Consider the following 23110-nt stretch of genomic DNA (forward strand, 5'->3'; position numbering starts at 1 on the left):
TATAGTCACTAGCCCCAAGAAACACAGATGGAACATGACTCTTTGGTTAGCTACTATATAGGTAACCTAGCATTTATTCTCGTGGGGCTATGCGTAGAGGGTATACGCCTCCACATATAGACTATACACTACTGCTTTATTAAATAGAGATTTTTTTTTACATTTTTTAGAAACTTTTTTATGACTAATCTGGTTATTTTTTATAATGGTGTTCATTATACTAATAAAATATAACTCTTTCCTCACATTTGAGTCTACTGAACTATTAAAAAAATATTGTTTTTGCTCGTGTAACTACTTTCTCTGGCTCTTAGATAGTTCATCTCGAACCATAACAATTGAACCCCCCCACCATCTTCACAGCGTAGTTAAAATGAGGTCAATTCAATGTTATGTTGCCTCCCATCCCAACGAAATCCCATAGTGTGTCCCATAAGGACAAGCGTCCATCTGGAAGCATGATGGTAAACAGCAGAAAGAGAAAGAGTGCAGGCTTTCTGAAAAACCTTCATCCTATAAGGCACACACAAAGTTTACTAAGGGGAATGCATCTCGTGGAAAGCATTTAAATGGTAGTGGGACTTACCACAGCGAGCATGAATGTGGACACAGTCAGCCTCCCTATAAACAAAAGGCCCTCAGGATCTTGTGTAACATGAAGAGCAGGTAACCACACGACGTGGGACCCCAGATGTACGTTTAAGGCCTTGGGGGTCCATTCTGTGAATATGGCAGTCCCTTATGATGAGGGGATGAGGGAGAGATCCTCACTGAAGCATTCTTCTCTACTGACTTCTTGTCCTGTGGTGTTGGTTCAGAAGTAGTTCTAGCATCCCTGGATCCTGGGAACCTAGAGTTGCTAAAGCGTATGCTTCCATACCTCATAATTCTACGCATTATGAATATCCACGCACCCATTGCTCCTGAGTCAAGAATGCCTAGCGTGGTCCAAGGTTCACCATAGTATAGGAGAAGGAGACCATGATTGAAAACGGAGCACCACTCTGAAGACCGGGGTCCAGACACACAGGACTAGGCAGATGGACCGTGTCTACTGTCGAATCGTGGCATTTCCCGCCTTTTTTGTGGGTTTCTTAGGGCATGATCGAATGAAGTGCTCGGAGGAGCCACAATAAAAACAGAAATTGTTCAATCTTCTGTGTTCCCTCTCCGAAGGGGTTAATGGGCCTCTTATTGCGCCTATTTGCATGGGCTCCGCCTCATTACTTGCTAGCGGCTCAGGATGCGAAGGAACTGGAGGTTTTCTTTTTTCACCCATCCTTACCTTCTGGCGTCAATCTGTAACACCAGGTCGAGTAGTTCAGGAAATGCAGCAGGCACTACGGGAACCGTAGCAAGGGTGTCTTTTAAAGACTCTGATAAATCCTTATAGAATACCGCTGTCTTTCTCATCAGGCCAACTGGTTTCAGCCACCAGTTGGTTGAACTTAGCAAGGTAAGTGAATAGTGATGAACCCCCCTGACGAAGGTTTAATAGCTCTAAATATTTGGCTTGGTTCTTAAAACGTGTGTCAAAAACACGGGCCATGGTGTTAATCAATGCATCAAAGTCATATAACATATTACTTTTTTCCTCTGAAAGAGGATTGGCCCAAGCTGCTGCAGTTCCACCCAAGTAGGATAACGCAAATACAGCTTCCGTCGTGGAGTCGGGAAAGGACGCAGGACGACATAGGAAATGTAGCCGACATTGGTTAATGAAGGTCCCATAATGTTTGCGATCTCCATAAAACCTCTATGGGGCAGCAAAAGGAAACTGGGTTGACATAATTACTCGCACGGGATCCTGGCGAGGCACAGGAAAACCTGAACCAGAAACCATCTGCAGAGGGGGCACCCCTGCACCAGCAGGCTGAACAGACTACTGAAGAGCATCAATGCGCTGATGTGTGGCATCATGAGCGGCCATCAGTCTGCACGTAATTCTGAGACAAGGCGGGCCAGGTTCTCTAAGGCATCGGGGGTCTCCGCATTAATAGGCTTCTGATTATGTTAGGACTCACCGCTGATCTGGGTAGAAGCTGGAGCACCGAATCAAGAAACCAAGGTAGCCGAAAAATTCTTCCCACAATTGTAACTCTCTGTTGCTGTGAAGTAACAGACAGAGATCCAATAGTTGGAAGAAGAGACACTCCACGATACCCCAACTAGGTAAAGGAAAAAAAGAGAACAAATCAACACCCAGGAAATCGAACAGTGCCCACTCCAAACACTGGTACGTGCATCAACCTGAATAGTCAAGGAGATAACAGAGAGAAAGGGTGGGTATGGGTGGTAATTCTCCTAATAAGTTCAGTAAATCCACCTGATCAGAAAAGGCAACAAGAATACTAAATATACAAGAACACTAAATATACAAAGAACAAGACCTAGGATGAAAATGGGCACAGTATAGGATCTTGCAAATCTTACCAAAAAGGATAGAAGGTCACAGTCTGTATTGTTAATTACCAGTTCCAAGTCCAGATCTTCCGACACAGGCCAGAGGATGTATTCCAGGTAAGGACTACCGTGACGGCACACGGACGCCTAGTAAGTCCAACCTGCTGTTATTCCAAGTGAGGATCAAAGACCTACCCCTGACGGCACAAGGATGCCTAATTGTTTTACTCTGGTAAGCGTCTCTAGACTCTGGCAGATGTCCACTGTAGAGGAGGCCGGAGTACTGGATGAATGGTGAGAGAAGCAGGAAGGGTTCTGTAGAATAGATGAGCAGGAGAATGTTTGAATCATGATCCAGAGAATAATCTGTTAGGCAGCAAAAGATCCGGTTCACATGTGGGCTACAGTATTTTTGGGATCGGTAAGCAGAGACAATCTGTTATGCAGGAAATGGGTCGATTAAAGTGTGGGCTGCAATGTGTTGGAAACAGGAGGCGGAGACAGTCCGTTAAGCAGAAATGGGTCAATCAACGTGCGGGCTAATTCAGGAACTCGTAAGTACTACGAGCACTCTTTACATGGAAGCGGGACAGGAAGTGTGGAATCAAAGACTGCGTAGATAACACGTAGCGAACCAAGTTACCAAAACCATAGGAACGAGACAAGGAGTCCAGGAACAAAGCAGGGTCAGGACGGAATACAAGGAATGAAATGCAAGCATAGACCGAGGTCCAAAACACTCGTTGAAGTACACTGCTATAGATCTGTCAGTTCTATGTCCCTACATTGACCATTTTGTAAAGTCATTTTAACGTAGAAATTACTCTGAAAAAACACATCACATTTTATTTTATTCCTAATACTATTATCCCTTACCCTAACCCCCTCCCCACCCTATTTAACCCTCGACTAGCATTTATTGCGAGTTTTTTCAAAGTAATTGTTTCGTTAAAAAGTACTTTGAAAAAACACTAATCGATGAAGGAACGAGATACCAGTTCTGTCGGTCATGCCCTTGAACACATTGTTCATAAAAAACTGGAAAGTCGCTGGGGCGTTACATAACCCGAAAAGCAGCATCAAATACTCATATAAACCATGCCTGGTTTTGAAAGCAGTCTTCCATTTGTCACCCTCTTGGATACGAACAAACTTGTAGCCTCCTCCCCAGAAGATGCAACTTGGTGTAGATAGATGTGGACGACAGCTGCTCTAGGAGAAGTGAGAGCAAAGGAAGCGGGGATCCGTTTTTTATGGTACCCGCGTTCAGCTCCCTGTAATCTATACAGGGGCAAAGGGCTCCTTCCCTCTCTGGTTCAAAGAAAAATGGGTAGGCAGCTCGAGAACCAGATGGGCGAAAATAACCTGTTTCTTAAGGAGGTATTAAGGTATTCCCTTAAAACCACGTCTTGTTCCTGAATAAGGGATGTGAGAAACCTGAAGGTGTCCCCCTAACTAGTCCCCGGGGATCTGTCATCCAGGTGGCCAGGACCCGGCCATCACTATTTTATCAAGTTCATGGGGGTGGACCATTGAGGGAGGATCACATGGATAGGGGGTGTTCGGGAAGTGGACGTGGGACACCGACAGGTGAGACGTCGTCCTTCCCCTTCTTCCAACAACTTTTCCCCATCCTACCATATAGGATGTTCAGAAACACTGCCCCACCCCCCTTTTTCCACAAACGATTTTGCACACCACGAAAGACAACAGACTAACACCAGAGACGTTTACCTGACATGTCCCAATACAAGGGTCAGCCAAAGTCAGACAATTGACTAGAATCACACACACCTGACGGCCCTGTCCCTTTCCCCACAGGGATAAAAAGTGGAGCACAAGAGCACAGTACAAACAAGGCAGACCGCACAACTACTCAGTGAGTACAGCAGTTCAAGAGGAGGAGAAAGGTGGCGAGAACCGAAAGGGTGACAAGGAGAGAAGTGACCTTGCCCTTTCTGAGCCAAGCCCGCAAAGGTTCCGTGGAAGGAATCGTATGACAACGAACAATAGCCAGTGTGTGTTGCAGCAAATATCAACGGTACGAGGGGCCCTCCTCCACTGATAATCAAGCCGGGGAGAGACGCTGGCCACTGTGGTAACGTACTTGACTCCAGAGACAAGAAAAGCCAAGCGATTCATCACAGCCGGTGAGCCGGAGGAAGAGCCGATAAGAAACCGAACTGGGTTGCACAAAAGTAGCAAACGGCTAATTGAAGAAAAGTACAAAGAACTGTTAATACAGGAGAAAACCAGGTGCATAGGAGTCTGGCACCACGTGGGTGCTCACTTGAGAAACTCTGGGCGATTACCCTATTGTTGAAACTACCGTTACCAGAAGGCCTTGGGAACGGAGCGAGAAAGGCGTCAAAGTGGTCATACAGGGGTCTAGCAAAATACTCTGTACAGTCGAAAGTCTTTGACCGGCAGAAAATGGTAAAGCTAAGGGAAGCTAAGGGAAGCGAATCATACATCGTAAGAAAGTAGAAGAAATTGTGTGATTGATAAAAGTTGGCAAGAGTGAATCCGCCAGAGGGATGCCGATGGAAAGGGGAGAAGCCTAAAGTCTCTGAACAGTGTGTTGACAAAGGTGAACCGGACAGAGGGATGTCCACAGTGAACTGTTTAAAAAGACATTAAGACTCATGAATGCAAGGAAAACCATAGTGAACACGAAGGAGGGAGGATGACATTCAAGAGGGGTCTGAGCTCGGAAGAGGGGGATCCAGGGGTGAAAAGTCGACACCCAACATGCATTTAAAAAGGAACTTTGATTTGTTATTTTTTAATACATCAGGTCCTCGTGAGCAGGGTTTGCGGGGAACACCCCAACCCCCACCAGAAGAAAAAAAAAAGAAAAGCCGGGACTGCAGGGGAAATATACTATACAGTTTAGTGAGCGGTGGTTGCGGGGAAAACCCCTGCTGTTGCGCAAAAAAATGGACCCTGCGGCGCTGGTTCACGATCATGGAAGTGAAAAGGAACTGGCGCTGCAGGGACACAGCGCGAAGGAAGGAAAGGTTAAGTAGGGTGGTGGGGGTATGTTGGGGGTGTTGGTCTATGTATGTATGGTTTTCTATTGGAAGTTTGCATGGGAAATGTACGAACATTTGTAGTGCGTACATTTCCCATACAAACATTTACATCGCGGATTTTTCCGCGACGGAAATATCACACAGATCCTACATAACTGCCTGTGACACCTGACTCCACCATACCAGTGGTTGACATAGGTTGCATGCCAGAAAACATAAGCACCACCTCTAAATATGTTTAGGAACCCCTGCTACAGGAGTCAGGACCATTAAGTAGCCATCTTGTTCCCAAAGCCCTCCTCTAGGAACGAGACAAAGCGTTATCCGGCTTCTTAGACGGCCGTTTTGGACACAAGCATATGTAAAGTGCTGATGCACGACAGTACAAGTCTAGATTTGCAGACTGCCTTCCTTCTTGTTCCTCCGGTGTTAGGGGGCCCGCAGACTGTGCCTATTTGCATGCGATTCGGGTCACAACCGTTCTTAGGAATAGAACCTGGGGACTGCAAATCAGGGTGTCTGGCTTCACCTCACCGTTCAGCCATACGAGAGTCCAGCTTCAATACCAGATCAAGTACCTTAGGAAAAGTGTTGGGGATCACAGGGGCTCGTGCTAGGGCATATTTCATCTCATCCGAGAGACCCCTATTGTTGTTTTCAGGCAAAATGGGTTCTGCCACTAGTGGGTAGAATTTAACCACATAAACCAGTAGGTTGCTTTTTTCTTTTTTCAGATCCACTGCTTGACCGTTGTAGTGCGTATAAAACATTCTGCACATGGCATTTAGTAGTGTATCGAAGTCATAAAGAACAGGGTCATTCACTTCTAATAGAGGGTGAGCCCAGGCAGAGGACGTGCCGCCCAAATGGGAAAGAACAAACGCTGCCTTAGTTGTAGTTGTAGCATCCAAAAATGCTGCTGGTTGACACAAAAAGTGTAGTTTGCACTGATTGATAAATATCTGGTACTTCCAGGGATACCCTTAGAACCTTTCGTGGGGGGTGGGAGGGAGCAACAGCGACAGACTGGGTATTACCACTGAAAAAGGGGCAGCAGTGCGCTGCTGAGTAGCCAGGAAATGTCTTCTGCCTGTTAAGTCTGTTTGTGAAGCAACCCAGACTTTCCGTTATTGCCCTGTCCGTGTGGTGTTTCACCAGCACCCGACTGCATGCTTTGTATCCCGGAGGTACTGTGATCCTGCGGCAAGGAAGAAGGAGATTCTGAGGCTGTCCCCGCAGTGGAAGAACACTGTTCGAGCCAGGACAGGCTTTGGAATCCTGCGTCACCGCCGCCTAGACAGAACCGTAACAAAGATATGACGTCGGCCACAGCGTGATGATTGCGGTTGGACCAGGACTGAAAGATATGCTCTGTGGAGTGCTAGAGCCCCAGCGAAAAATAGTAGCATGGAGCTGGGAAAAGGAGGACGGGCTGCTGCGACGAACTGGTGGTGTGCCGGAGCATGGCGCGAAGTGCTTTCGGCACCCGCTGCTGTATGTTGGCCTGTGCGGCCGTTCCCCGCATGGGCCTGCGTACAAAATTAGATCTCCCTTCCGGCTGTATTTAGGGCTTGGCTCTGCTGAGGCAGCCTCTCAAGCACCCAGGATTATAGCCTGGGGGACTTGTGGGCTGTTCTGCATGGGGTTGCTGTACTAGGACCATCTCCACTGGGACAGTAAGCGAGAGGCCCGTGCGTGGAGCTGAGGAGCGGAGAGTGCTGCCTGCATAGCCAATGGTCATTACTGGTAATGACCTGATGTTATGACCCGGTCTGGGTCATAGTGATATAATCAGGATACAGTTGCAGGTATGCTTAATGGTTGCTTTATTCAGGTTCTTCAGTTACAGGTACAAATCAGGTCTCATCAAGTCCACAAGGAGATAGGAGGAAATCATGAGGGAACCCCACTGGCTCCCACCACCCAGGCTTCCTTAGATCAACTCCCTGGGTTAGAACCCATTCATACACAAACACTCCAAGATACCTCATACATTCCACAAATGACATCATCACATACATACAGCATTCAGTAAGAGAAACCATAAGAAAGGAAGGCTGATCCTAACACCTGAGCAAGCAGTTTGCGGTCCGATAGCAGGCTCCACTAGTGGAATGGGTCCTGGGGAGTGAGCCTGAGTGCCAACCTAAACACACCACCCATCTATGCACACTGTGTGTACTTTTGCCAGAGCTGCTACTCCTTGGCAGCAACAAGTGAATTGTAACGATTCAGTACAGGCTATACTACGGTCACATTACACTGGTGACATGGCAAAAGGTGGTGCAGGAGCAAAAAAACAAAGCAACATGGAGGCGTTAATTTGCTATGCACCTAGATCCAGGTCTGAACCTGATCTGGAGCAGGGGACATTCGGTGCAGCGGAAAAGAAAATGCCAAATCTCTGGCAGTTCATGGAAAGTATACAAACTGGTTTCACGGCTGTAAACAATAAACTTGATGGTATAACCTCCAATATTACTACTGTGTAGGCATCATGAAGCAAGACAGACACCAGATTCACAGTTCAAACAGAATACTGTCAGGATGGTGTAAGGCCTAACCTGCCCTATGCTAAGGTAGGATTTTCCTACCTAAAGAAACTAAGCATAGTCTGATTCAGTATGTTCAACTTAAAAGTCTGTCTGTGTCCAAAACCTATACTTGCCATCACAACTAAAGCTAAACAATTTGTAGGCAGGTCAGCAACAAAAGAAGTAGTGTTCCAAATAAAGTTGAGCTTCTTCCAGCCCTTGGCTTACTTTTCACTTCCCCAAGTTCAAAGCAGTTCCAAAAAGCCTCATGGTTGCCTTCCCCAAAGACAAAGTTCTCAAGGTCTTAGGTTTCATAAGACTTCGGCTTGTCCAGCTTGCCAACTTACACTCCGTTCCAGACTCTTAATACTCAAAACCAGTTCAAGGTCGACTTTGCAATCCTTTAGACTTTTCAACAGTTGATACGGATTGCTGTCCTCTGCATTCACTTCAGCAATCTGATTCACAAGTGAATATTTGTTATCTTTACTTTTCCGTGGCTTTTTCAGACAAGGTATCCTCGGTCTAGGAGCAGTTGTCGAACCACGCAGTCCACCCATTACAAATCACTCAACCGATAACCCTAGGCTTTCTAGTCTACACAGGTTTCTCTGTCACTGCACTGGTTCTCTGGTTCACATTCACTTTGGTTTCTCCTTGCCAGTCTCTTGGTTTTGCCACAATGTGTTTTTCTCCTTGCCAGTCTCTTGGCTTTGCCACAATGTGTTTTCTCCTTGATGGTCTCTTGGCTTTGCCACAATGTGTTTTCTCATTGACAGTCTTCTGGCTTTGCCACAATGTGTTTTTCTCCTTGACAGTCTCTTGGCTTTGCCACAGTGTATCCTTTCACCCAATTCACTTCGGGGTGCTCACTCTCTTTCACCACCTTACTTTCACAGTCTTCAGCAATGTTCATTACTGGTTTCTCACTTTATTCAGTAAAATTAATTCTTCGTCTTTCAGTGTTCCTTACATCTGTTTCACACAGACTTGCATTCCACGCTTAGGCTCATCAAAGCTTCCTTTTAGTTCGGTACTCAATAATGCTTGACTCACGTTCTTTCACTTATAATTCAACTTGCTTGTATTGTTCAATAAAAACCCTCACTTTGGGTTCATTTTCAATTGCACATATATTTCTGTCAATCAGGCAAACACATTTGCCATGTAGCAGCCCCAGGAGCGCCCCAATAGAAGTGTTCCCTCCGATTCACTCGCCGGTCTTTGGCGGCTCCTACGTGCATCTTCTCTCTTCGTTCTTGGCTCCATGGACACTTCTCTGCATCTTTGCGAGTAGCGCTTGCCTTTTGGAAACCTCGCTGTAGGTTGCCGATAGCTCGGCTTGTCACTCGCAGGTGCTACTAGTGACCTGCAGCCCAGGGGATTCTTCCATGCCCCACAGGTCTGGCTGTGGACAACTGACCAAGGAGGCTCTGGAATATTTGACCCTCTCGCAGCCCGTTTAGGCCCCGGCATCACAGTCTACCCTTGACAATAGCCGGCGTCCTGGCCTCTAGGCCGGACCCTCCTTGGCAGACTCTTTAGCCGGGTTTCTCCCCCAGGCCCGTACCTCACGACCCAGTTTTTCTCTCCTGCTGTTGTCCCCCTCCTCTCTGGTGGCTTCGGCTTGTATGCACCCGTAAACTGTTAACACGTTGCAGGTGTGAGCTCTCCAGTCCAATTGCATGACTACAATTACTTATGTTCTTGGGACATGCCTGACCCTTGCAATAGTTTCCAGGCCTCTTCCTCGCCTCAGTACCAGAGTAGTGTAACTGAATGTTAGTGTGCACAACTCCTAGTCGCCTCTTCCTCGTCCCAGTGCTAGACTGGTGGGACTGAGGGGAAGCAAGAGGACATAACTGGCAACAACCTATGAAGGTAGGTGGAGGGGAAGGTTTGTTATCACAATAGAAATGGTGGATCACCATGACTCACTTAAAGACATCCTCTCTCCACTCCAAGGACCCTCGGTTCTATGTTCTTTCATCGTCAGGCTTTCTAATGACTGCCTTTTAAACGTGGAGAAATTAACGAAAAAGTTAACTGAATTTATTTTTTGGAGGGAGTAGCGAGGGGGGCTTCTGCCCCACCAACCATCCTCTCCCCCAACCATTTTTAAGTATTCCCGAACCCCCAACCCCTTATCTGCCCTTTCCCACACCAACCCCCAAAAATTCAATTAACTTTTTCGTTATTCTTTCCACGTTTAAAATGCAGGCACTAGAAAGGCTAGAGATGAAAAGACGTCATAACAGACCCTCCACCCAGGGGATCCTCCTTCACATCTCCACGCCCAGGGTCAGGATCCAAAAGCGATGGCCTTTCCCTGGCCACCCGAGAAAATGATGCCTTCAGGTTTTTCATACTACCCTGAATGCCAAGATGGAATGGGTGAACACGAGGGTAACAGATGCGGAAACTCGCATTGGCACTTCTGAGGATGACCTTCATTCGCTTAAGACTCAAGTGTCCACCATGTCCAAGGATTTTGAAACGCACCTTGCTGAAGTGTGATGATCTGGAATCCCGCTCGAGGCGTAATAATATCTGTATTGTGGACTTACAGAAAACTTCAGTAATAGCCCCATGGAAATTGCGGTGAAGTCATTGATCAAAGACTTGCTTGGTAATCTCTCGCTGTCTGCTTCTGTGGTGGTGAAGCAAGCACATAGGTCACCTACATCTGAGGCACAGCCAGGAGCCCCCGCCAGACCGGTCATCGCCAGGTTGCTCAACTATAGGGACCCTGACGCCATCCTGCGACTGGCGAGGGAGAAGGGGCCCTTACACTTTCAATCTACCACAATACACAGCTTTATCGATTTTTCTATGGCAGTAGAACTGGAAAGAAGATCCTTCATAGGAGTTAAACAGTTGAGGGAAAGATCCATGCATTATGCAGTGCTGTTCCCAGCACGACTGAGAATACAACACAACGGCAAGACTTTTCTTCTCTTTTCCAGAGGAGGCAACAGCACTTATTGAGGCGCACATCCTGCTTCCGAGAGACAGAGATACTGGCTCTCCGAGCACCACTTAAACGTTCTGAGTTGATATTTATTGCATGACTTAAAAAAATAACTCTAGCGTTTTCCAAATGCCTGCTACCTGTGTATTTGGGGAGCTATGGACTGCTCTATGGCAAACCATTTGTCTGTGTGCTTATGCTGAGGTGATACTTGCAGTGGACATTGTGCGGGTTAAGAAATGTGATGCTAACACAAAATTACATTTTTCTCAGAATTTGCCATTTTATTCAATAATTAAGGGTGAGATACGCACCCATCTTTCTCTATTCTAACAAGGATGTCCTAACTAGCAAACTAAAGAAAAATTACCTAGTGTCCAAAAGTCTCTGACCCTAGCACCGGTATAAACAAGATAAAACAAGGAATATTTGGAAATCTTTAATTCAACACCCCAGTGCAAAAGTTCAAACATATAAGTTTCAAATAACAATGTGAATTAGGAGATTCAGATACACCATAGATATTATACATTTTAGGTGATGGATCATATGAAGTGAGGTGATGCACAAGATAAAGCACAGAAAACACGATTATAAACCATAGGTTGATTAAGCAATCAGTTTTGCAAAGGAGTGAAGGAAGGATCCAGTGATTTTATTGGAGATCTAGATTTGTCTCTGAGATGACTGAATTTCCAACGGTAATGATGAGGTAGATCTGCTACGTTTGGGAGTATACTTGATATGTTGGTTCTTGGGTATTCTGAAGGGTGATATAGCTACATGTGATTCTGTTGAAGAGGGTTTAATCATGGGTTTTGAAGATGATGTATCCATCGGATTGGATTGTGGCTCTTGGAGTAAGTTATAAAGATCATCTGGATTGGAGAACTCTTAAGTGGCACCATCAGGAATGGTGATAATCATTATTGTTGGATCAAGCAGACCATATCTAATGTTCAGCGATTTCAGTATGGGTCTCATGTCTAGTAATCTCTCACTTTTAGCTTGGGTGGCACTAGAGAAGTCTGGAGAAAAGTAAATTCCTTTATTCTGGACGAGAATGGGAGAATTTTTCCTGGTTGCTTGAAGAATTTTCTGTGCTTGTTCATGTCGAACAAAACGAGCTACGAAGGTGTCTTGGAGAAGAGTCAGATCTTGTAAAGCGAGGTCTTATTCTATGAGCCCATTAAAGCTCTAGAGGTGTAGAAAAGGTGATTCCTAGAGTGGAAGGGATCCAGTTAATTAGAAAATGAATGGGATCATCACCTTCAGCTTTTTCAGGAATCCCATAAAATGTAGATTGTCTCTGTGATTTCTGTCTTCCAATTCAGTGACTTTGTTTTCCAATTGTTGAATTTTGGTTTGCATATTTTCCAGACCTTCAACTCTATTCTCCGCAGTACTAATCCTTTCTTCCACTTCATCTAGCCTACCAGAAAAAAGTTGAATGTCATTTTTGAAATTTTTTATTTCATCCTGGATTGAAGATGAGTGTGCATCAAGAGTGGAGATAGAGGAGCAAATGTTACCTAGCTCGTCCAAAATGTTTTCCATACATGAATTAAAGGGTGTAGTTTCCGCAGTAGACATATTTTGAATCGTTTGTGAGGATTGGTTAGAGTAGAAATAATAAGCAAGCTCCATATGATTGTTTCCTAGGTGTAAAGATTGAGTAATTAGCAGGCACAATGATATTGTTAATGTGAAGAAGATGAGCCAAAGGTAGAAGATTCCCCTGAAGTGAGAAAAAGTTGATGTAGTGATTTATCCAGATAAGAAATACTTCAAGGGTACACTGTGCAGGATAAAGTACCACCGGTAAACAATATATTATGCGGTAGAATGATTAAATCAGCATCCAAAATAATCAGCTTCACTCCAAAGGTTTTATATGATGGTGGTACAGAGCTACATTTCAGAAATGAGTGGCCTGCATAAAAGTATGAAAAGGAGATTTCACGTCTTCAAGTTCTCTCCAGCAAAAAATTACATCATATGTGTAAACATTTCAGAAGTTATCGCATGTATCCATTAGAGCCTTCCTTGTAGTTTAGATTGATTATTTAATTTGATTAGCGGCGTCAAATAATATAAGATATTGCATATAAATGTAAACCAGCATTACAGTTAAATACCTTGTAAAAAGGGGGAAGCTTCAAATGAAGGGAAATATCAGTGATGCAAGTTTATATGTTGTATAGTATTTGCTGGATTCTCAGCAAGGCGTTTTGAGCTTAAAATAAGAGAACTTGCGTTAGAATTCCAATTGTAGCACTGTGTCGTAATCTGGAGACATCTGTATGCATATAATGATGTTAAGTACCTTTGTTAGGAAATGAGAGCATATCCCACTTTAACCCGAATGTCCGCAGCGCGTGATCCTGAGCAGCTGACTGGAAGCGTTGGGTTGTTTCTTGCGTTACGCCGCTGCTGGAGGCCTGCCCCACGTTCTTCCAGTGCGTGAGAACTTCCTGGAACACTCGGATAAGAACACTGAAGGCGGCGGACAGCTGTAGCAGAGATTTGTCTGATCACAGAAGCAGGTAGCTTTGAAGAAAATTCTCTATTGTAAAGTTATTCGGAAATCCTCTGCGAAACACATTAGCTCTGCGTGGTAGCGCTGACCATAAAGAGGCGGTTGTAAACAGGAGACACAAGCTTCATCCGAAAAACAAGATATCTGCCACATGAAATCATGAGATGACGTCTAATATCAGTATCAGTGCTCAAATTAAGTCCAGTTGAGCTAATCCATTGTGCGTTCAGAGTAATTATAATTCCTTCGCTCCGGAGCCTCCAAACTATGCGGTCATCTTCGTTGCTGCTCGGCCAAGGCCCTAATCTTGTTCACTTTCCTTATCTTTCAGTATAGCACAGTAACACTATCATAGTGTCTATACTTCCTTGACTCTGGATTTCACTTGCCTCAAGCTTGCCATATGGACCTCTCACATATCAAGTCTTGTTCAAGTTCCACCTTTCAACTTCTTCAACACTTATTTGGGACTTCCAGTTCAGTGGCAGGCGGATGAAGATTTAAGCCTCCTCCGCTACGATGGGCCATTCACATCCTGCATAATTATCCTGGTTCCTGGGGGAATAACAGTGCATTTCATGACCAGGTGAGAACAGAACCTATAGATCTTATTTTGCCTGGGTTTCCTGGGAGAACAGCCCTGCTGCATGATGCCGAAGGTGACGGACTCTGGCTGACGCCATTTTGGGATCAAGAGTTAGCAATCCCCAATGGCTGCAGGACAGAAACAGGTGGGGAGAGGAGACCTGGTGGTCGAGGGGTGTAGCTGTACTCAGAAAATCGGCAAGGTGCAAGGAGCTGCCGGAGAAATATCGGACAGTGCGCCCGCGGCCCAAAACCAAGGCTTCTGGGTAAGATCCGCCTCACCCCCGCGCGTAGACACACAGGAGTGGGATGCCAGGCTCCACAGAGGGCGCACAGTTACTTCAACAATGGACAGGCGGTCGAGGGGTAGCAGATTGTAGCAGATCCAGAGATAATCACGGGGTGGAAGGCAGCATAGGCCAGGCTGCAGACATCAAACTAGAGCCTGCCAGAAGAACGGAGGATGGGCCGTACGACCAGGTCCACATCGAGTAGTTACCCAAGGCAGTCGGAGCGGGACGCCGTCTCTCCCCTCCAGATGAGCAACAGAGAAGAGTCGATCTGTGTGCCTGCGCATAAAGAAAACCTACAGGGCTCGGATTCTCCATGCAAACAACAGGATTCTGGGGCTAAGGCCCAGGGGCGGTACCCACTCCACTGACTATTTGGATAGTAAGTGCAGGAGAATATTCAGTGAACATAGCAGCAGTTAAGAGGCAAGAGCAGCTGCGCACAAGGGAGCGGATTTGTATGGTACAATAATATGACGTACCGTTGAGGGGGAAGCTGACAAATGGAGAAGGCTGACCCTCCTCGCAGTACAAGTTAATACCACAGCGATCCCAGCGAGAGGCTATATAGCCCCAAGACTAATAGCCTGGTAAAACCCTGTTACCCTATAACATCTAGGCCTGACAGCAGTGGCCGGGCCCACACAAGGAACCAGAGTCTGCCCTCAGGTGGTGCAGGGGGTAGTATCCGGGAACAAGGTGGAGGTGGCACCCGCAAGAAACCAGCTGCCAGGAACATCAGGCAGTGGCCTCCTAATCCCCCCCAAAAACCTGGTCAGGGCGAGACAATCAGGAAGTGAGCCATGTTGAGATAGAGAGACCGTGGGTGCAGGGAGACCCCCGGACGAACTGGTGAGAAGCACCTGAATTATTAATAGGCTGGGGAATCGGGGTGAGGCCACGGCGGCAACCAGTGAACTTTCAGTTGACAGAAGTGGGTCTCGACGGACTGCGCAGGCATGGACCACTTGACCCTACACTGCACTGAGCTCTGGAGAATGCCAGCTGGGCCCCTCCGGATTGACAAGCGACATTACGGCCAAGGATAAATAAAAAAAAAAACACTCTACCCAAAGCAAGATGGACCAATATGCAACCAGCAACACCAGCGTCCCCAGTACACAGAGCGCACCAGAAGAAAGCACACCCGGGAATGGGAACATCTCCCTGCAGGATGTGATGGCTGCCATCACAGGCTTCTGGTTCTCGATGGAAGGGAAAATCTTAGCTCAGAGGTGTTCCTATTACGGAACAACCTACACAAACTATCCTTTCGCATGGGAGAAGCTGAGAAGCGCATTTCAGACACGAAAGACACTGACAAAGATGGAGCGCCAACTGACAAAAATGCTACAACGGCTCCGGGCAGTGGAGGGCTGAGTGGACGAAGGGGAGGAACGTTACCGGCAAAACAACATCCGAATTCTGGGGCTCCCTGATAAATCAGAAGGACCCAGTATGGAGCTCTTTCTCGAACAATGGCTGGTGGATTTAGTGGCACCCAAAAAGTTTTCCAAATTCTTTTCGATCGAGAGGGCTCATTGAATGCCCACAGGAAGACCCATCATAGGGGCGAATCCACGTACAGTGATCACAAGGTTGCACAACTACAGGGTTCGGGACGCACTGCTTCAAATGACCCGCGCCATGGGCATCCTTCCCTGACTAAACAAGAGAGGTGCAATGCGCCAGACAGTCCTTCGACCAACTCAAGAAACACCTGCGAACTCTCGGGGTTAAATACAGATTTTATTCATGGCCCAACTAAAAATATACCACAATGGGGCCTCAATGCACTTCACAGACTCCTGCAAGGCCTGGATATGGGTCGAACAACACCTAGAAGGCAGACACGGCCATGCAGAATTGGGGTCCAGCAACACTCGGTCAAGATCCCTGCAGCGGCATTCCCCCCCACCCCCGACTAGTGGACGGCCAGGGCGTCGATCCAGATGAGGCAGTGGGAGACACCCAATCTTCTAAAGAAAAGGGATGAGAACAATGAAACCATTATGTCACTGAAACCGTATCACACCTGGTTGATAAAGTAGTCCCCCGGACATCTTTGTACGGCCACAGTGGTGAAGGGTTGCTGAAACAATAGCGATGGCAAATCCCCTTGTCTTTGTGTGCTCTTCTTTCTTTGCAGTTTTCCTTTTACAGTCCTACTGTTGGGACTGGAGATGTTCAGGCAACAGGTACTTCAGGTTGGGGTGGAGTATGGGTTGGGGGAATTGGGGGGTTTCGATTTTGGTCAGGTTAGATTGGGTGACCAGGTTTACATGCCCCTACCACAGGGTAAGCGCTTTACATACTCAGACATAAGGCTGCCCGCGCACACTGCTAGATATATATCGATGCTCAAATGGTTATGACTGGAGTGAGATTGCTTAAGCTCCTCACATGTAATGTCAACGGCCTCAGCTCCAGCATAAAAATCAGATTAGTGGTACAGCTCCTCAATAGATATTCGCCTGACATTGTTCTCCTCACTGAAACACACATGGCCGGATCTACCTGTACATTCTTCCGTAGATCAAACTATAGAACCTCGATACATTCTGGCTTTGCTAGGCGGGCCAAAGGCTGATTAGTTCTGATCCATAAACACCTTCCCCTCAAAATGTTGGTAGTACAGCAAGACCCTCGAGGGAAATTTGTCCTGCTAAACGGCGAATTATGTGGGTGGGACTCTGGGTGTTTTGGCGGTTTACGCCCCTCCACCACCCTCCGCTGACCTACTTATTGAAATTCAAGCCGTGCTCTCAGGTCACCAGATGGACCTATAGAATCTGGGAGGCGACTTCCATGACGTAAGTGATATTAGGATAGATTGCACACACCTACGGGACAGGAACCCAGACGTTCCCACAGAATTAGCAGACTTTTCCTCAGAACTAGGCCTCTGACATCTGGAAGGACCTTCACCCTCATGAACGCGGATACTCGTTTGACTGAGGGGCTCATGCTTCCCTCTCCCAGCGGGACTATTTTTTCCTTTTGCGGCAAGACGCACAGAGTACGGACTGCATCCTATTTAGCCTGGGGGATTTCGCCGCTGGTGATAGAGGTCCACAGCAATGTGACAAAACACGCACTGAACTAGTGTTTTAAGAGTTACTACCTGTGGTTTCCCTGAGTTCGTTGAACATATTCAATCCAAGACTACTGAATACTTTGAAATGAATGGCGACTCAGTGGATAGGCCAGAGACCGCTGTGGGAGGGAATACTCCGGGGAGGAAATTATCTCATCGGATGCAGCCCACAGAAAGGCCCAGCACCAATGGGTGCAAGAGGCTGAAAGTGAGGCGGCAAGATGAGAGACAGAGTATTTGACCCTAGGGCCTAGGCTCTCCGGAGGCCCATTGGTCGCTTGTTGGAGCTAAAGAAATTCTCTGCAATGTCTCCGTGGGCAACGCCAAACAGGCTCAGTGGGAAATGCACAATGGCATCTACGAAGGGGGCGATGAAGCATGTAAAACGCTAGCATGGCTCAAGAGAAGGGATAGGTCAGAGAACTAAGGAAGGGCAGGGAAGAAGTGGCAAGGACGGATGAAGATATAGCAGAAGCCGATGATATAGCAGAAGCCTTTGCTGACTATTACACAGAACTCTATAGAAGCTCATATAGGTCCTGAGGGGCTACCATACTGGATAACTTGACGCTTCCACACCTGTCGCAGGCCCAAAGCCTTCACCTGGAAGCTGACATAACTCAAGAAGAAATAGCCAACGCCATTGCCCAACTCAATTCAGGGAAAGCTCCAGGCCCCAGTGGATTCCTGGTTGAGACCTGAAAGAAGATTGTTGGGGTAGTAGTCAACGCTTTGCACAATATGTTTCAACACTGCAAAGAGCAGGGCATCCTTCCTCCAGACCTATAGAAAGCCAGCATTGTGGTCCGTCCCTAACAATCTAAACCTCCAGAACTTTGCCGGTCTATAGGCAGCTCTCGTTGATTAACAGGGAGGCAAAGGTCCTTGCTGAAGTGCTTGTGATCCGTCAACTGCCAGTTATATCGTCTCTTATACACCCAGACCAATGTGGGTTTAAGTCGGATTAATCAACTTGCATGAACATTCAGAGGCTGCAACTAGTGCTAGAACACGCCCAGATGGTGAGGGAGCCACTGGCGCTGTTAGCAATAGACTTCAAAAAAGCAATCAACACTGTGGTGTGGGACAGTATATGGGAAACCATGGGTTGGTTAGGCTTTGGGGATAGTTTTATGTCCTTGGTCAGACTACTTTATGAATCGCCTGTAGTGGAGGTTAGAGTGAATAGTAGAGTCTCTAGGACCTTTCCGTTAGAACGGGGCACATGAAAGTGGTGCCCGCTGTCCCCTTTAATATTCACTATAACCATTGAGCCACTGGCTGCGTGGCTCTGTCAGGATGATTCGTGGGCAGGTTTCTGCTTGCCACAAGGATGGGAAGACAAAGTCATTATATGCAAACGATCTACTGATATATTTAGGCACCCCAGCCCACTCATGTCCTTTCGTGACACAATTGCTGCAAGATTATGACATATATAGCGGGCTATGGGTGAACTGGGGTAAGTCTGTTCTCTTCCCGGTGCAGGGTGCAGATAAAGCGTTCCCTCTGGATTTCCCATACCGGGTGGAGAGAAGCAGCTTCCGATACCGTTGAGTCCAAGTCAGTGTTGATCACGAGTAATACCTTACACGCAATCTGCACCCAATCTCTGACTGCTTTCTCAGGGACTTCCAGCACTGGAAGGCCCTTCCGTTGACTTTGTTGGGGAGGGCTGCCTTGTTTATAATGTTGGTGCTGCCACGCTTCTTATCCGTTATGCAGAATGCCCTTTTGCAGATTCCCAACCTGGAATTAAAAAGGATAGAAACCGCCCTGTGGGAATTACTTTTGGGTGGTAAGCAGCCACGGATAGCTCTTGACCACACTGCATCTGTCAGTTTTGGCTGTCAGTTTGGGAGGGGGGGATTGGGCATCCAAATGTCTGGTGCTACTACTGGGCAAGCCAGATGGCAGTTATCAATGAAATGCTACACGGGGAACAAAGTGTGCCACATATCCAAGCAGAGGGGATGGGTGGTACAACTCCACTTTGCAACTTGCACCAGTGGGAGAAGCGGACCTCTTCCTTAGCTATGATACAACACGTAGCCCAGGTATGGAGAGCAGCCCACAAACATACTGGATGGGGAGATAAATTAACCCTGGCCCAAACCCTCTGGGAGAACTAATTATTGGCTGAACTGGGTAAACTACCGGTACTGTCGGAGTGGATGGCCAAAAGGATTAAAACCAATAGGCAATGCTGTGAAGGGAGGCACTGTCTCCCCCTGTGTGGATTTTACAATTGAGGTTTGGCCTGCCGGATAGGGAACAATACAATTACTTACAAATATTGCACACACTACGCACACAACTTACAAACCAACCTAAAATACTGCAAAGCTCCCGCTTGAGAGAAACACTGATGGAACGCATCACCACAAAGGTTACCTCCACTATGTATTAGGTTATAACTGCTTTCGCGACCCCATAGCTTGGGGCTAGCTCAAGGCTAGATGGGAGGTGGGACTCATTGAACACGAAGACGGGGTAGAGGCCCTGATGTTCCCCAGGGAAGTGCCAATATCGTCCAGGTTTCGCTTAGTGCAACTAAAAATCCTTCATAGGGTATACTATTCCAGAGTTTCATTGGTCCGATGGGGTTGTATAGCGGCCCTCAATGTTTAAGGTGTGGGGAGATAGACTTTTCTTCCATACACACCCTGGGGCTGCCTGCGGATTCATCACTTCTGGCTAAAATGCGGTTGAAAGCTGTTCAGGACACTTGGCACTGAAATAGCAGTGGACCCTAGACTGTTTCTTCGGGGATCTGGGATGAAAACTCATAATCAGTATGAAAATAGGGTAGATAAAAAGAAACATTGCACAGAAATGGGAAGCCCAGGAATGGCCATCAGCTGGTCAATCGGTGGCAGATGTTAATATTTGTGTGTCTATGGAGCGGCGCATATATGCTGTGAGAGGTTGCTCAGAGAAGGCAGACAAAATTTGGGGACGGTGGGGGGGGAGAGGGAGGCTGATCCTTTCAGGGGAAATGGGAACCCCAAATTTCTACCAACAGTGGACAATGGGAGTGCAAATGTTGGACAGTGTATTGTCTTATGTATCTCGATTCTTCTTAATTGTGACCGTGCCTTCTCTCTCTGACTCCACACACTCCTGCTGATTGCAAGAAGGTATCTTTAAATATCCCACACAGCTGGTTCATCTAATAACAACCATACCGCATGTTACGTTTAGGGCTTCTCTCACTCCACATCAACTCCTTGTCCCCCTTTATCGTCTCAGTGCCTGAGGCACCATGGAAGTTGGAGTCCATAGGATTCATATAAGGTTTAAGGAGATTCTCTTTGGGATTTTTGCCCATTACAATATCATCATAAATACGAGAGGTTAGTTGTGTTTTGGGTATTTGTAAAGTATGAATAATATCCTGTCAAGGGTATTTGACAAGAAGGGGGTTTTACATTTTACAATTAGATCCATGGGTATAATGACAATAGGCCATCGGAGATCTTGGAATTGTAGGTCCTTCCTCACATGGTGGAGAAGAATACCGGGTCGCTCCTGAGGAAATCATCACATCTCCTCAATAGCCATCTCCTTCCATGTGATCCTCCCACATAATACCACCCTCGGGATCAGGTAGCGGCTGCCGTCCCCTGCCACATAGGAGGAGATTTTAGACCGGGGTTCAGTGATGATTCCACAGGATTCATCACAATAAGCACCAGGATTTGTAGAGCCCAATGGTTGATTTTATAGTACTCAATACAATGCTAATCTGTTGAGAGTTTTATCCACTTGACTAGATATACCTGATAAGGGAGAAGACACAAGGAAGTCTGATGCCAGCTAGATGGAAAGAACAACCACCAGGAATTGGTTGATTATCAAAATCCAGAATCAGAGCACTAACCTGACTTCTGTGATGAGATAGCTTACAGGTTGAGGATAATGGTTTTGAATGGGATCCAAACTTTTCCTGGAAAGAGAGGTGTGCATCATAGCCCAGTTGTTGAGAGCAGAGACTGTGGGAGAGTTTGCTTAGCTATAAAGTCATGGGCAATAATCTCTGATTACAACAATTTCAAATCAACTATCTTTCCAAGACGTTCTTGCAAATCTGTTCAATGTACTGAAGAACATACAACTATGACTGCATTGTCTTTGCCACAATGACTACAGGCAAGAACACCAAAAATATGAAAAGGGAATATCACAATTCTTGCAAAAAAAACACAAAAGAAATCTCAACCAGAAATCCAAACCTTGATATGTGGTAATGCAGAAAAGGTGAATTGAATTATTGGCTCTTAGGTATAATTTGATTTACGCATCGTCATATCACTGCTAGTGATGCCAGCAGTGTCAAGAGATGTCTGAATACTTCCATAGGCTATGTGCAAGAAGTCTCCAGAGACGATGTCGAAGGCTGATGAGAAACCAAGGAATTTGGCAAATTGTAGAGAAGATACCTTTTGGATAGATCTAATCACAGCACCCAGTTCTAATCATGCAAAATGCAAGACAACAAATTTAATTGTAATCATATTATAAATCTGACTGCAGACAGATTTTACATACAATGCAACTGTAAGAGATCTGTAAAGATGTCACCCATAGCTGTGCTTCTCAATTAATTATTGGATTTTACACAAACATTTAATAATAACAATGCAAAGGAAACAAATAGGCATCTACCTTGAACAGAAAGCCAAACCCCATCATTAAGTATGAAGGTGGAAGAAAATTCTTCTTTCCTAAAAAGGAAACATACAATGAATTAGGTGCTGACATCGAGAGAATGTGAGACATTGTCTTTTATAGTTGTGATCCATCAGAAGCTTTTGTTGAAAACACAAGACAGCAATAATGCAAAAACCAGGCTTTGACATTCAGGTAGAACAATAGAGGGAACCAACATAGTGGACTGCATGACCAAAAACAGCTTGGCTTTACGCCGATACTATTCTCAGATTCATCTCAGCACCTTTGACACTTGGATACTAGTTTCTCAATAAAACAATTTATTTCTACAACTGCTGCCGTTTATAATGTAATTGTTCAGGTGGTTACTTAGAAAGATATAGTGCAGCTACCCATCTGTGAATTACCAGCTATTACCTCCATAACACCGCTTGAGACGAGAACAAATGACCTCTCAGTAATGTCCTTTCTGATGAATGTTCCTCCCTCAGATTTTTCTTCTATGATATTCTATTGCCAGTGCAGCTGTCGTTCAGAAAAATGTCACCAGCAGGGGGCAAAGCACCATTACGTTCAACGCCATGCTAGACATGACATCGGTCAAGTACATTTCAAGATGCTGCGCCCTATGACCTCTGTTCTGCCTTTTCCCCCCAGCACTCAGCTGCTGATGGAGCACAAAACCGACAAGGTGTACAAACTAAGAAGGGCAGGTTGGGAGGGTGATAAGGAATCCGTGGGAGGAACATCAATCAAAAATAACATTTCCAATAGATAAGTAATTTGTTCTTCTAATGGATTACTTCCTCCCATGGATTCCTCATTTATGATAGACTCACATAACAGTACACAAATCTACAGGAGGTAGGAGAGCGAGAGGACAACACCTATGCCAAAAAAAACCTGGAGGACTGCTCTGTGTAAGCAAGCATCCTGCCCTAACAGGAAACTCAAGCAGTAATGTTTGGCAAACGTGTGCAAC

General features: G+C 46.1%; 1 protein-coding gene across 2 annotated transcripts in view; it reads right to left on the minus strand.

Annotated features, from left to right (window-relative positions):
• The window catches only part of NEMF (nuclear export mediator factor), a 1733781-nt gene that overhangs the window by 639555 nt on the left and 1071116 nt on the right, over positions 1-23110 (minus strand). For both annotated transcript variants that reach the window (XM_069637407.1, XM_069637408.1), the window contains one exon: positions 22123-22181. In XM_069637407.1, coding sequence (XP_069493508.1) covers positions 22123-22181 — 59 coding nt within the window. The remainder of the gene's footprint in view (positions 1-22122; positions 22182-23110) is intronic.

The sequence above is a fragment of the Ambystoma mexicanum genome, chromosome 14 (assembly GCF_040938575.1).
Source record: "Ambystoma mexicanum isolate Mex_15411 chromosome 14, UKY_AmexF1_1, whole genome shotgun sequence".
In the NCBI taxonomy this organism is placed as follows: Eukaryota; Metazoa; Chordata; class Amphibia; order Caudata; family Ambystomatidae; genus Ambystoma; species Ambystoma mexicanum.